The sequence below is a fragment of the Myxocyprinus asiaticus genome, chromosome 1, assembly GCF_019703515.2.
Source record: "Myxocyprinus asiaticus isolate MX2 ecotype Aquarium Trade chromosome 1, UBuf_Myxa_2, whole genome shotgun sequence".
In the NCBI taxonomy this organism is placed as follows: Eukaryota; Metazoa; Chordata; class Actinopteri; order Cypriniformes; family Catostomidae; genus Myxocyprinus; species Myxocyprinus asiaticus.
In genome coordinates, this window is record NC_059344.1 from 37366502 (window position 1) to 37380894 (window position 14393).

Here is a 14393-nt window from a genome sequence, read left to right on the forward strand (position 1 = left end):
ATATCAGTTAAGAAGTCCTACTGTCCTAGCCTTGTTTACAGATTTTATTGTTGTTAATTTCAGTAACATCTGCCTCCCAATCCAATTATGTAGTATGAATATTGATAACTGCATTTGCAATTCAATAATAATATCATAATATTATAACATCACATAATGATGTCATAATAATACAACATCATTATATACAAGGTATATAGTGGGCCGCTTGGGCTGAATAGTTCCAGGGCGGATATTTTTTGTTCCAGTCCAGACCTGAACGGGGCTAAATGCACCCCGTAAGGAACTTTTGCTTTTTTCTGATCACAAAATGTATCAAGGTCAAATTAATTAATTAATTTATTTTTGAATATTGATGGAGCAACATAATTTGTGTGAAAAGAAATAATAACGGAAGGTTGTTTAAATTAAAATTCCGTTTTTTTAAAAAAGGTGGTGAGGAAGACTTTTACCACTCACTTGGGGTAAAAGGCTTCCTCACATGGGGTAAAAGGCCCCTAGGGGGTTTAAAGTGATATGTAGATACCGAATAATAATTTTGAGACCCCAAGATGCTTTTTTGAGTAACAAATTAAGAGAATGCTTACTCAAAATGTGTTTTATGGGGCCTTTAGTCCCTGCTACAGGAGGGCTTTTTACCCCAAATACTATCCTTTCACTTATTGGACAGTTATTGATTTTTTTTTATTTATATATATATATATATATATATATATATATATATATATATATATATATATATATATATATATATATATATATATATATATATATATATTAATTAAAACAACCTTCTGTTATTATTTCTTTTCATATATTATTATGTTGCTCCATTGTTTTCCAATACAAATAAACATCAATATTTTTCAATCTTGATCTTGATACATTTTGTAAAAAAAAAAAAAAGAAAAAAAAAGAAAATGTTCCTTACAGTGTGCCTTTAGCCCCGTTGTACCCTACATATTATTAAAACAATGGTAAAGGGGATGGACGCAACTAACAAAATTAATCTTTGGAATCAGAGTGGTGGTGGCATAGTGGGCTAAAGCACATAACTGGTAATCAGAAGGTTGCTGGTTTGATCCCTACAGCTAACACCATTGTGTCCATGAGAAAGGCACTTAACACCAGGTTGCTCCAGGAGAATTGTCCCTGTAATAAGTACACTGTAAGTCACTTTGAATAAAAGCATCTGCTAAATACATATATGTAAATGAATCTGAGCGAAGAGACTACATGACAAGAGAATTGCTTTGGAATTGTTTTCTTGTTCTCACAGATGTATATATTTTTCAACACTCCCACAAAATACAGCTTTAGAACAAGCTAAATGGCATTAAATAATATACAGCTTGTTGTATTATATAAAGACAACTTTAGAATTTCTAAGGCTGCAATTAATTGTTTGACTTTTTATCACCACAAGATGGCATCACAGATCCATTTTTTTCTCTGGCGTTCTCAAGGTCAAAGCAATCAAATAGCCTACTGTTGTAGCTTCATAGCACATTTTTTTCCCTTTTAGAAATTATAAGACAGTCCCATGTTTTCTTAATAGTTTGTACAGTATGTACATCATTACTATTCAGCCTTTGGTGCTGTTCCTCAGCAGGTAGGCAAATGCATGTTGAAGCATCAGTGAGGCTTAATATGAGGAAGGTCCTGCATCAGTCACAAAATGTGTATGTTTTCAACATACTTGCACACAAAAGAGAAAAGAGCAAGATCCAAAACTATGCTCAGCTGCTTTGCAGACACCAATCCGTAACTATAATGCACATGTAATAATAAGCTAATTATAAATGCAGTATAAGTATAAAATATATAAATCTAATCAGAATTCAATAATTATTATCATATTTACCTAAACTCAACCCTACCTTTATTCTTATTTCACTTTTTCCCTTTCATTCACACATAAAATAACTCTCTAGTAATACAAATGTTCACTGTGGGGAACAAAAAATAAAATGTGCACAAACCACTCCATGATCTTAATCAGTGATTAATAAAATAATCTTTATACTGTACTGTATGTATTTAGATGTTCCGTAGAGCACAGCCAGTGTGTGTGAAGGTGAGTTTACTCATTTCTGATGTAAAAGCTGACGAACAATGACAGACTTAACCCCTCCCCTTTAATTATCTCCCCTCTGTGTGTGTATCTCTCTCCCTTTTGCTGTCTCCTTGGCTGAGTTGGCTTCAGTCAGCAAATCACACACACACACATGCTCAAGTACACGCGCCACTCTTGCTCTCACTACTAGCTCTCCTCATCTCTCCTCCACTCATCTTCTCTCTCCTCCTCCTCTCTCACCATGGAAGCACAACAGTGAGGAGTGGATTTCTCCTCCTGTTTTTCCCCGTTATCTCCTCTGCACTTCAGTCTGTGTGTTTGGGTGTCTGTTCCTTGCTGGGGATGCTTGTGTCTGTGACAGCGCTTTTGGGGGCAACACTTGGTACCGTGTCTGGAGTGCTGACACTGTGTGGTCTCTCCCTGCTTTGCAAGAGCTGTAAGAAGGGGAAGCTTGAGACAGGCGATGATGCAGACCCAGAGAAAGCCAAACCCAGCATCCTGCACACTCTCACACAGGTAAGAATCAAACTCTCTCTCTCACACACACACAAACACACACACACACACGGACATTTGATTTGACATTTAAGGACAGTCACAGACAAGTACACTTGGACAAGCAAGAGCTGTTCAAAAGCACATATAAAAAACAATGAGAAATGAACCAAGCACACACTGACTGAAATGTGCTCTGACTCACCTGAGTGGAAGGTTGGAAGTATGCTTACACAACACAGGTTAGCTTGCTGAGGCAGAATCAATTGTACTATAATAAAACTGATGTGAAAAACGGAGATATTTTAGGATATGTCTGAAAAGTCTTTGCTGGGTCATTATTTTGTTAGATGATTCCACATGCCTACATGGAGGGAACATGTTTGGCATTAACAAATGTGAAATTGTGTACACTATGCTAATATAGTAAATACACTGCAAATCAAATTTGATTACATATGCTGCTGTCTATATGGGTCTTTATTTCACTCTTCTGCTGTTTTATGTCTGGTACTTAGAGTAATTAGGATCAGAAAGTACAGGGTGCTGTGATCATTTTCATATGTATGATCAGAGGGTGCTGTTCAGGGACTTCTTATTCTGATACTGTCCCGTTTGAAATATTTTAATTGACATTTGTGGCAGGGCTTAAGGCGGGGCTGGGCCGTGATGCTGCACACCCGGCCCCTAATCAGGCGGATCAAGCCCGAGAGGGATAAAGGCGACCGGTCTCTCTCCCTCGAACTGCTGCCTCTGGTCGCCTTTATCCCACTCGGGCTTGATCAGCCTGATTAGGGGCCATATATATATATATATATGGATGTTTACAAAAACAGCCTCTTGTAGCCCCTTTATTTTCTTATTCTATCACAGTTCTGAATCTTAATTTTGCTTTATGGTCATAAGAAATTTTACATCCCTGTTTAATGTTGGGAAGAACATTACTCCTCAGATATCATTTCTGTCTCTCTGAAAGAAATATTGATATCAAACCTGCATATAAGAAGAGTAAGAAGGAAATCACAGCTCTCAGATCAGTATTGCCCTTTCATAGAACTCTCTTTGTGTCAAAAAACATTTCCCCTGTTCAGTATCGAGTAACAGGCAGTTTATGCCAAATGCAACCGCATAAGGGATGGTGAGAGACAAGTGTGTTATTATTAGAATCTTCTGCAGAGTGATTTTATAAGAGATAATTAGTTTAGGAATGATTTGTACTGACATTCATACACATACACAGATAGACATGCTCAACATACACATACACAAACAGGCGCACTTGTGCACATGCATACACACTGGTTTTGTACCATGTCTTTGTGCATCTGCCAAATTTTCCCTGAACCAGTCCTGAGTCACGACTCACATAACTGCACACACACACACACACACACACACACACACACACACACACACACACACACACACACACACACACATACACATATCATGTTTTTATATCATTGTGGGGACTCTCCATAGACTTCCATGCATATTATGAATTTTATACAGATCTAACGATAATTTCTGTCCCCTAACCATAACCCTACCCCTAAACCTAACCCTCACAGAAACCTTTTTGCATTTTTACATTTTCAAAAAACATAGCTGAGTATGTTTAATAAGCCATTTACCTCATGGGGACCATTGGCTGGTCCCCACAAAGTAGGTTTTCTTGGGTTTTACTATCCTTGTGGGGACATTTGGTCCCCACAATGTAGTATAAACATGGTTTTACACACACACACACACACACACACACACACACACACACACACACACACACACACACACAGACTTGCTCCCTCTCATAATTTGTGAATATTTAAATGCTATTGTGAATAATTATCTATACAGGCCAGAATATGTTTATTCTGTAGGAAGAGCGATTTTGGAACATCAACAAGTGTAATGAGACCATTCAGGCTGTCCGATCTTCACACTATATTTTTCAAGAACATCTGTCAGCCCTGTCTCAGTCTTTGCTCTATCCTTTATCTATTCTCTGTTGCTACTGTTGTCCACAAAACATCACAATAAACCTATACTGCTGATAGATGGAGATTGAGCTGAATGCTATGTCTGTGTTGAATTCTCGAGGTTTGTATGTTAACGTGTATGAAGTAAATTTATATAGTGTTAAGGCCAGTCTCATATCCGGTGTAAAGTAGGCAAGCACTGTCGTCTCATTGCACCAGTATTAATTATTCATGAAAACGAGAGCGGGGGAAGCTGAGAAGAAAATACGAATATCGTCTCTCGCTATTTTCTCTGTGCACTCGATAAGCATCAGCATGATATCTGCCCACCTTGGGGAAATGGAGTGGTATTGATTTTTTTCATTCATGCCCGTCTGATTTTTTATGTCAGACTCTACACATCAAAACCCCAATGAAACAAGTCCTCAGACAGCAAAAAAACCTTTGAGTAAAATGCCTGTCAAGTCTATGACATTATAAGTTGATGCAGGGTGCAGAATATGTTTGAATATTAAGGGGACTGAATATGAAATAATTAATTCTATGTTTGAAGAATGCAGCAAATCTGCTAATATTTATTGGCCAGTTTCACCTCTGTGGATTTTAGTTGAACCTTAATTTGTTTTTTATTTTTTTTATTTATTTTTTTTTTTTTTGCTGTTCTTCAGTTGTTCTGGCTCTGGGAATGATTGGTGCTTAATTAATTGTGTGTGATTTATTCATTCATACTGAGATGTTTTATTTATTTATTCATATAGAGAATCAATTACTATTCGCAGCCCTTCTGTCACACAGGATCAGTTAAATTTATCAGGGTCAGTCTATTTTTGTTTTACATATTCCATTATTGAGATCAATTATTACTAGAATGGTTTTACCTGGCATGTTCAGTGTTTTCTGAATATTCCAGCACCATTATTAGACTGAGCTGGATGAATACCTAATGAGTACCTATTGAGTGAAGTAACCTCTCAAGCATCAGACAGTCTCGTTTTTTGTTTTCCTGTCCTTTCTCTAATAAATAATATGCTATAAAAATTGGTAGCCTTCAATTGTTACATTAAAGAACTATTTCTACCTGATCAAACCTTTGAAATTTGTTTTGTTGGTTTAACATAATGCATCTCTTAATGTATGTTGATTCAGTGATATAAAATAATATTTTTGACTTAAATCAAACCTGTTCGTTGAGATATATTACCACATGATGCAAATTTTTAGGTAAACTTTTTTTTTTTTTAGTGTACACTAAAATTAACACTAAATTAACTGGTTTTAACTGGTTTTATTCAAGTACTTTTTATGGGTTAAATCCAGTAGAAACAGATCCTTGAGATAAGAATTGCAGGTTACTATTTTTTTTTCAGTGTATCTTCTTTCCCCAGCTCATCTATTTTTTACTCTCTCCTTCATGTACATGTTTTAGTTCAGTGTGGAGAAGTTGACAGAACCCATCCAGCCTCAAGCATCTTTGAAGTTCCCTAAAATCTACCGACCCAAACCTTCTGTCACTCCTCAAGAGGTGATAAACTACAAAGAACATGGACCTGCCAAAGACACGTCTATTGCAGAGCTCGACACCTGTAACCAGGCAACGGGATGTGAGGATGTCTTCTCCCTCCCGCGGCAAGGTAAGGAAATGAACTACGGACCATTAGAATCATGATGGGGGAGGCTGGAATGTGTGGCCAGTTTCCCTGTTCATTCCAGTCCACTTCAGCCAGTGGGAAGAGATCAGCTTAATTCAGTCAGTCTGAGAGTTAGAATCTGTTTCAATAAATCTGAGAGTGGTATTTATTTATGGAGCTGAATTTGATTATTCACTCAAAAATACATAAAATTCTGAACAATTGGTCATATCGCTCCTTAAAGGGACAGTTCACCCATAATGGAAAATTCTGACATCATTTACTCGTAATATAAGTATTAATAATGAAGGCTTCACACATGAGACTAAACTTACATCTACTCACCCACCAGTAGACACATAAAGAAAGAGAGAGAAGTTGGTCTCTAAGGAATTCAACATCCACATACAGTATAATCCATTCACAAGAATAACTGTCATGCTTTTCTGGTTTCAATAATACAAAGGATTTTAATGAGAATGCTCCCTCCTGAAAATACTCTTCATGTATTGAGAATCAAACCAACACTCACACTCTTTTCTATTGCATCTGCAGATGAGACACCCTGCACTTCTGAGCAATCCAGTCCAATGACGACAAGTAGCTCCATCCTATATCCCAAACTGCACTTCTCCATCAGCCTGCACAAAGAGAGCGGAGAGCTACACATCAGCATTATAGAGGGTAACACACCTGCATTTACTGTCTTGTTCTGTTCTGTTTTTAGAAAGATAGTGGGGCACCAGTGGATCGCAGTTTGCAGGTGAATCTGAAAAGTAACACAGCTACGGGTGAAAATGTATCTTTTGCCAACATACTATGTTTTATAGGATGCATTCAGTAAACATCTAGATCCTGGATTGTTGGGTTAATGGTGTCATGTTGAAGTTATGCAGATGTAAGAAGACTAACTGGCAACACAACCATCAAACATTGTCTGCATTTCTGAAGAGCTGCACATTTTTACACTCTTTTTAGCTGCAAAGAGGTTATCTACAGTCTTACGTAAACCATACACACAAACACAGACTAAGGCCACGTCCACACTAATACGTTTCGGATGAAAAGTCTGTTTTCAGTTTCCTGACGTCATCATATTCCAAAGTACTGTATGCGGTACCAGAGAGTGTTTTCGTACAAACTCAAACACAGACTCAAATGACAGACACAATAGTTCTATGCTCAACTCCATTAAAGCTCTATGAAGAAAATGTTTCAGTATCACCATATTTGAGTTGTGTGCTGCTCAGGTCATCAGCACAAGGTCTTTATAACACCTCTTATCTTCTCATGGCTCAGTCAGGTGTGCTAAGAGCAGTGGTGTCACTGTACAGCGGTGTTGCTCTATTGATGAGATTGGAACCAAGAGAGTTTTTGATATTCAAAACTCTCTGTGATTAAACCAATGTTTTCCTCAATAAAAGGCTCTTTCTTGCAGCTTAAAACCTCTTAATCAGAGAATTACCATTTCAATAGTCGCAGCCGTTACTGATACGCATCATTATCGGTAATGAGAGTAAATCTGCTTTAAACTTAAAACCTACTCATCCAAACAGTGAAGAGAGCGAGAGGATCAGTCATGCTGGCTGCAATTTAGAACGGAATGTCATTTAGAAATGAGGAGTCATAAAAAAGAGAATAGGTGGCTTGATGCCTCTGTGGCTCGGAGGAGTTTCATACAGTCCAATTTGTCATCCTGCTCCACTTTATATATGAATCATCATCATTCAAGTCTTCTCTTTTTTTTTCTGCAGCGGAGAATATATCAATGGATGCAGGATGTGAGGGCTATATCTCAGGGTGTGTAAGTGTCTCTAAAGGGCAGAAGCATGCCCAGACAGCAGTGCACAAGCTGGCAGCAAGGGTGCAGTGGAGAGAGGAGCTGGTGTTTGCCCTTCCAGTGGAGGGCACAAAGGGCACTGACGGCCTGGATGGAGAGGTGGCCCTCTCTCTTCACTGCTGTAATCGATTCTTCCAGAATTCAACTCTGGGTATCATGCGCTTTAAGTTGGCTGATGTAAGCATGATGTTGGATGCTGACTGCTGGGTTGATTTACAGCCACCCAAAGAGGTGAGGAACATTACTCTGTACAAGTAGCATTAAAAAATCAGATGAGACTTACTATAGCAAAAAAAACTTCACAAATGGCATCAAATGTTGCAAATGAAATTACAGCTGTTTAGGCAGGTGAAAAATATCAATGACAGTTCAGGGGAAATGCATACAATATAAACTGATTTCAATTTACAGTAAGTGTACAGTATGTGCCCAGTCTGACTGAGACACTATGCATGTGTGTCTGTGTGACCTTTAAACAATGTAAGTGTCTACTGAGAGGTGGAAAATTTAAGATAGTGTGAGTCATGCTGGAGTACTGTGTCAGAATCTCATTGATGGGTGCATGCACACACACACACACACATACACACAAACACACACATGTTGGTGCGGCTATCATTATGAGGACTCTCCATAGACATAATGATTTTTATACTGTACAAACTATAGATTCTATCCCCTAACCCTAACACTACCCCTAAACCTAACCCTCACAAAAAACTTTCTGCATTTTTACATTAAAAAAAACAAACAGTTTAGTATGATTTTAAGTGATTTGAATTATGGGGATGCTAGAAATGTCCTTGTAAACAGGGTTGGGGAGTAATGGAATACATGTAATGGGATTACGTATTTAAAATACAAAATATAAGTAACTGTATTCCACTACAGTTACAATTTAAATCATTGGTAATTAGAATACAGTTACATTCAAAAAGTATTTTGATTACTGAAGAGATTACTTTGCATTTTATTGTCATTTGTTTAATTTAATATTTAGTCCTTTCAGATGGAAAACATTTATACATATAAATGATGCGATCCAAAGTGCATTTGAACAGCGGTGAAACACTTTCTTATGATGTGTTACATTCATACGAGCAGACAGAGAAGTAAGTTTGAAGTAAGTTTGGAGCAGAATAAATAGAAATAAACCTTGTGTAAATTGTCAGATTTACACTAAGCTAAAATTCTATTTCTAGCCATTTTACATGCACGTTACCAGGCACGATCATATTTTTTTATGAAGAAAATTCACGTTGGATCATAATTTCTTTTTTTCTAGTAAGACCTTTGATATTAGGGCAAAAATCATATTCTTGATAATAAGTTTTGTATTGTTTTCCTGTAAAAATATCTAAAAATCCTTAAAACAAGATCAGTTTGATTTATCTTGTTTTAGAAACAACACTGCATAAGATATTTAGGTTTTTCAGAGAATGTATTTTTAACATGTGTATTTTGTCTTACTGTACTGACAGAGTTTTTATAGTCAAAACAAGTGAAAAAATCTACCAGTGCTGAAGAAAGTAATCCAAAGTATTTAGAATACATTACTGACCTTGAGTAATCTAACGGAATACGTTACAAATGACATTTTACAGCATGTATTCTGTAATCTGTAGTGGAATACATTTCAAAAGTAACCCTCCCAACCCTGCTTTTAAACCACCCAAACCCATACACACACATTTATTTAGCTAAATAGCTATTTCCTAAATTTCCCCCAGGGGAATAATAAAGTACCAAAATACCATCCTACCCTATTCACTTCATTCAGTCTTTGAGGGTTTTGAGATCTGGACAAGCTTGATTAGATTTATGCAAAACAAAATTTAAATGAGAATTAAGCTACCAGTTCTAGATTATCCAAACTAATAAATTTAAATCTATACCAACTGTAGAGGGTATATTCTACTGACATACAAATACAAACACAAACATATAGTATCCACACTTTATTACTATAAGAGTTTGCTAACTTGCCATAGTCACACATTTGGTGTGAGATGAAGAACATTATGGGATTCTGAATGTGTTTATGTGGCACGTGGATTTTCAGTGCACATATTGGCAGGAGTTCAGAAATAGTTCACGATTTATTGTACATCCACAAACATGATAAGAGAAGAGAATCTGGGAGTTTATTTTAAGATGCATGTTCTCCCTCCACACCTTGTGTGCTTCAATTCAGTCTCTTGGGTACCAGCCCATACATGTTTGCATACACATACACACACACACAAGGTACTGTAAGCATGCACTCAACCACTACTACTGTCTGATCTCTTGATGATGTCATAGACCTCCAGAGCAGGAGATCTTTAACTGCACCATCACACCTCCCAGAGGAGATCCAGTTCCATCCAGCACACACACACATACATACACAGACCTGCCAGGAATTACTAAGTACCATTGGACTGCAGAGAGAAAAAAGGAGAGAGAGAGAGAGAGAGGGAGAGAGAGGGGGGCTCTATTGAAAAAGGGCCTAGAAGGGAGGGTTTTGCGTGTGTGTGTGTGTGTGTGTGTGTGTGTGTGTGTGTGTGCATGTATGTGATGGGCCAGGCCTGTGATGAAGATGATGACGTAGGTTGCACTGGGTTGTATAAACATGCTCTTAATATTTTATTTGTTCATAACAGCAAGGTGCTCACACACTCCTTTTTCAATATTCACATGGAATAAGAGCACAAAAGCTCTTATTTAGCACATGATTCATGTTTGATTATTCAGGATAGGCCTATTGTTTATGAACACAAGACCTTGGTCTTTTTTATTATCTACTTCTAATTACAACCTAGTATTATAAAGAAATACCTTTCATAATGGGGGAATAAGAGGGAAACTGGGGGGATTTCAGTCACATATACACTTATGTATATGGGCAATAAATAGCATTTCAATTCATACTGAGACTTTATCAGTATGCCTATTAATTTGCTAATATGCCCACTGACAAGAAAGGGTTTGATAAATCCTATCTAGTCAGAGCTGATTCAGAGGCACCACATATCATTTATTTTGTGAAAGAAAATGTCATGTTTAGCTTAGGCAGATTATTAAGTGGGAGTGACTGAAGGCAGTGGTAGATAAGGTCATGATGTTAATCAAATACCATAATTAAGAGTGTTTAACCTCAGTGCTGTCCTGACAAATTGGCAATCTATTATCAGCAACTTTTGCCCTCAGAGGGGAGCTGGTCACATCCATCTCTTGAATTACAAGAACATTTGCATGAAATTATTCACTGCACATTCATAAGCCAAGTTGATTAACCCCGCAAAAAAGAGCTGTGTGAATGTACAAATTCAATATATATTTATATATGTGAACAGAGCGAGTTAATAAATAATAACCTGACACAAAATGATTTAAGTAGACACTAAGTATGATTTAAAATGCTTCAAAATTTTCAAGGCTGTTATTCCAAAAATTTGACCTAAGAATCATTGTAAGATTTTGACCCAATGTTTCTTTGTCTTTTAAGACTTGCAATACCGATTGCTGTTGTTCCCACTCCTTTCTAAACAGGAAGTGACATCATCATCTGGAGAGCTACTGTTGTCGCTCAGTTATCTACCAGCGGCTAATAGACTTGGAGTTGTAGTGATGAAGGCTAGAGGACTTCAGTCCGACAAACTGAAAGACAACATAGGTACTATACAATTTACCACCAACATAAATGCACTCAACTCATTGTGAACATTAAAAGCAATCCCAAAACCAACTATTACTTACATACAATAACATTTGTATTATCCAACAAGAAGATGTTCACAAATTATAGCATACTATTGATTTCCTAAGAATTTCCTACTATCAGTATTTCCTAAGAATTCTAAGATGGAAATGGATCAGAGATTCAGCAGCTAAATGTAATGCATTTAGCTATCATTTGAAATATATACATCTATTTAATGATACAATAATGGCAATGTTTTAGAAGAAATCATGGAATACTCTGCCCTGCACGTTCTCTGATAGATCTATCTGTAAAGCTGACCCTGAAACACAAAAATGCCAAGCTGAAGAAGAAGCAAACGCGGCGGGTGAAGCACAAGATGAATCCGGTCTGGAACGAGATGATGATGTTGGAGCTGCCCAGCGAGCTACTGGCTAAATCAAGCATAGATTTGGAGGTACTAAACCTGGCCATCCCCGGGACCCTCCTCCCCTTGGGCCGCTGCATGCTAGGGCTCCACACCTCTGGCACTGGCCTGCAACACTGGAAACAGATGCTAGATAATCCACGCAAGCAAATCGCGATGTGGCATCCTCTATACACCTAAGAATATTCTCAAAAACACTGCCACATCCATGTACCCACCTTCATATAATGAATGGTTAAACATAAGGTTGGGTTTTTATAGTGCTCTATTCCTGTGTAAAAATATGTAGTACTCAATTAAATAAATGTTTAAGTAGATATAATGAGTAATCACAGTTGTTGTCACTTCGTAATATGTAATTAACTTATACAGGGATTACGGTACAGCTGAAGGGAGGCAGTCACTACAGTACTAATATTATTACACAGTAGTTTAGAGTATTTTAATGTAAGCAGTGCATCATTTACTCTTCCTATGGTGTTGCTGATATTGTGTGTTTAACTATTTTTAATTTGTCTGAGTTGGAGCCATTCTCATCTCCCAGTACCCACCTGTTAGATGCAAAATATGACTGAACAGTGCTCTCGATCAATATGAGACATCATCATGATTGATGGCTGTGTGAGGTAGCATTGATATTGTGAGTGGCTCAGATATGAGAGGGTGTAATGACTGGGTAGACCAGATCGGTGAAAGGTCAAACCATTGTATCCTGACAGGATTGTCAGAACTGTTGTCCATCATAAGTCATCATAAATTAACAATCACAACAAATTTTAGGTGAAAACAATCTCTGTAGTTGAAGCCCTAATATGATCAACAGGCATTTTCAGAAACATTTCAGACAGTATCAGAAAAGGCCCATTTCATTCATATATTGTTAAATCTGACATAATTCGCAGGTTAAGGTAAATATTCAACTGATTATTACATCCAGCAGTATAGTGCAATTTATTGTATCAGAATATTTTGAATACAGATCCTGATGAACCCAAGTCAGTCATGAGCGAGAACATTTTCAGAGAAAGTAGAACTTTCATGCATAATTCATTAAGCTGAATTTGGCATGTCTCATGTAATCAGCTTAGTGGCAGATATAGCAAGAGGTCCCAGTGAATACCTCTTTTTACAGTAATTAGTTCAGTTTTCCTGCCATGTAGGGTCATAGAACTTAAATAGAGATCAGTGCAGAGCCTGCTGCCCCTCAGTCACAGCTGCTCATTAACATATGGCGTGATGGAGTCCAGCACACCACTAAATTAATATTGTATACAGGGTCTTAAAAGGGCGGCTTTAATCTTCTCAAGGTGCATGTATTTTTTTCCCTAATGCAGGTTAAATCCTAAGAGATTACCTGTTTCCTAAAAGTACCTTGAGTGTGATGGAGGGTGACTGTCTCTAACAATATTGTACTTTAAGTTTCTTTAGATGAAAAATGTCTGCTAAAAATACTAGAGGCAAAGGATATTCAGATTCGTAACCTAAAGTTGTGCTATTTATCAGGCTACAGGTCCGTAGCTAAAAACTATATCAAATAAATCAATTATGGCATTTTTAAATTATGAATTTAATTAAACATAATTATCACAGGTATATAAATGACAGTTGATTCCTTGAACTCTCCACTTCCAAGCCAAACTGTAGCCAAATACAACCAGCCCTAATTTATTTCACAAATGTATTTTGGATTTGTGTTTCAACAGGCAAAACAATCTACAATGATTTTCAAGTGCACAATCACATTAGTACTTAGATATGCCTAAAAATTGAAATCACACAATCATCATTAACAGTAGTACTGTATTTATCAAACACAAATAATTGATAAATACTACAGCTATGGCCACTGTATCTAAATGCCACTGTATGTATCAAATGTATTGTGATTCTTGGAAATATAATGAGACGTGCATTTAATGTGCTTTAACCCACACAGTAACTGAAGAAAATGACAAGTGCACCAAAACAAAACTTACTAAACAGCAGCAGTAAGCAATTTTTCAGCTCAGTTGCTTTGGGTATTTGCTGTAAAATTATTTGTAGTGTGTGTTTTAGTGTTATCTGTTTGGTATGTCCTGGTAACAATATAATCACAAATTAAGTCATATAATAAATTGTTTAATAATAATAATTATTATTATTATTTTATCAGACACAAGCATTATATTGATTCTGATAACATTATCCTAAAGGCAGGGTGATGCACTTACAGATGCATCTCAATAAATTAGGATGTTGTGGAAAAGTTCATTTATTTCAGTA

At 36.9% G+C, this 14393-nt stretch overlaps 1 protein-coding gene across 1 annotated transcript; it reads left to right on the forward strand.

Annotated features, from left to right (window-relative positions):
- Positions 1-2196: 2196 nt before the first annotated feature.
- Positions 2197-14393, forward strand: syt13 (synaptotagmin XIII). The gene is made up of 6 exons (XM_051706260.1): positions 2197-2593; positions 5978-6182; positions 6735-6863; positions 7934-8250; positions 11554-11677; positions 12007-14393. The coding sequence occupies exons 1-6, from the start codon at positions 2420-2422 to the stop codon at positions 12309-12311; spliced, it is 1254 nt and encodes a 417-aa protein (XP_051562220.1). The 5' UTR covers positions 2197-2419; the 3' UTR covers positions 12312-14393.

What these genes read in the sequence shown, in the direction of transcription:
- syt13 (XM_051706260.1), top strand. Translation starts at nt 2,420, where the DNA reads ATGCTTGTGTCTGTGACAGCGCTTTTGGGGGCAACACTTGGTACCGTG. An exon ending in ACACATCAGCATTATAGAGG is followed by an intron (nt 6,864 to 7,933) that starts GTAACACACCTG and finishes TTTTTTCTGCAG; the next exon opens with CGGAGAATATATCAATGGAT. An exon ending in ATTTACAGCCACCCAAAGAG is followed by an intron (nt 8,251 to 11,553) that starts GTGAGGAACATT and finishes CTTTCTAAACAG; the next exon opens with GAAGTGACATCATCATCTGG.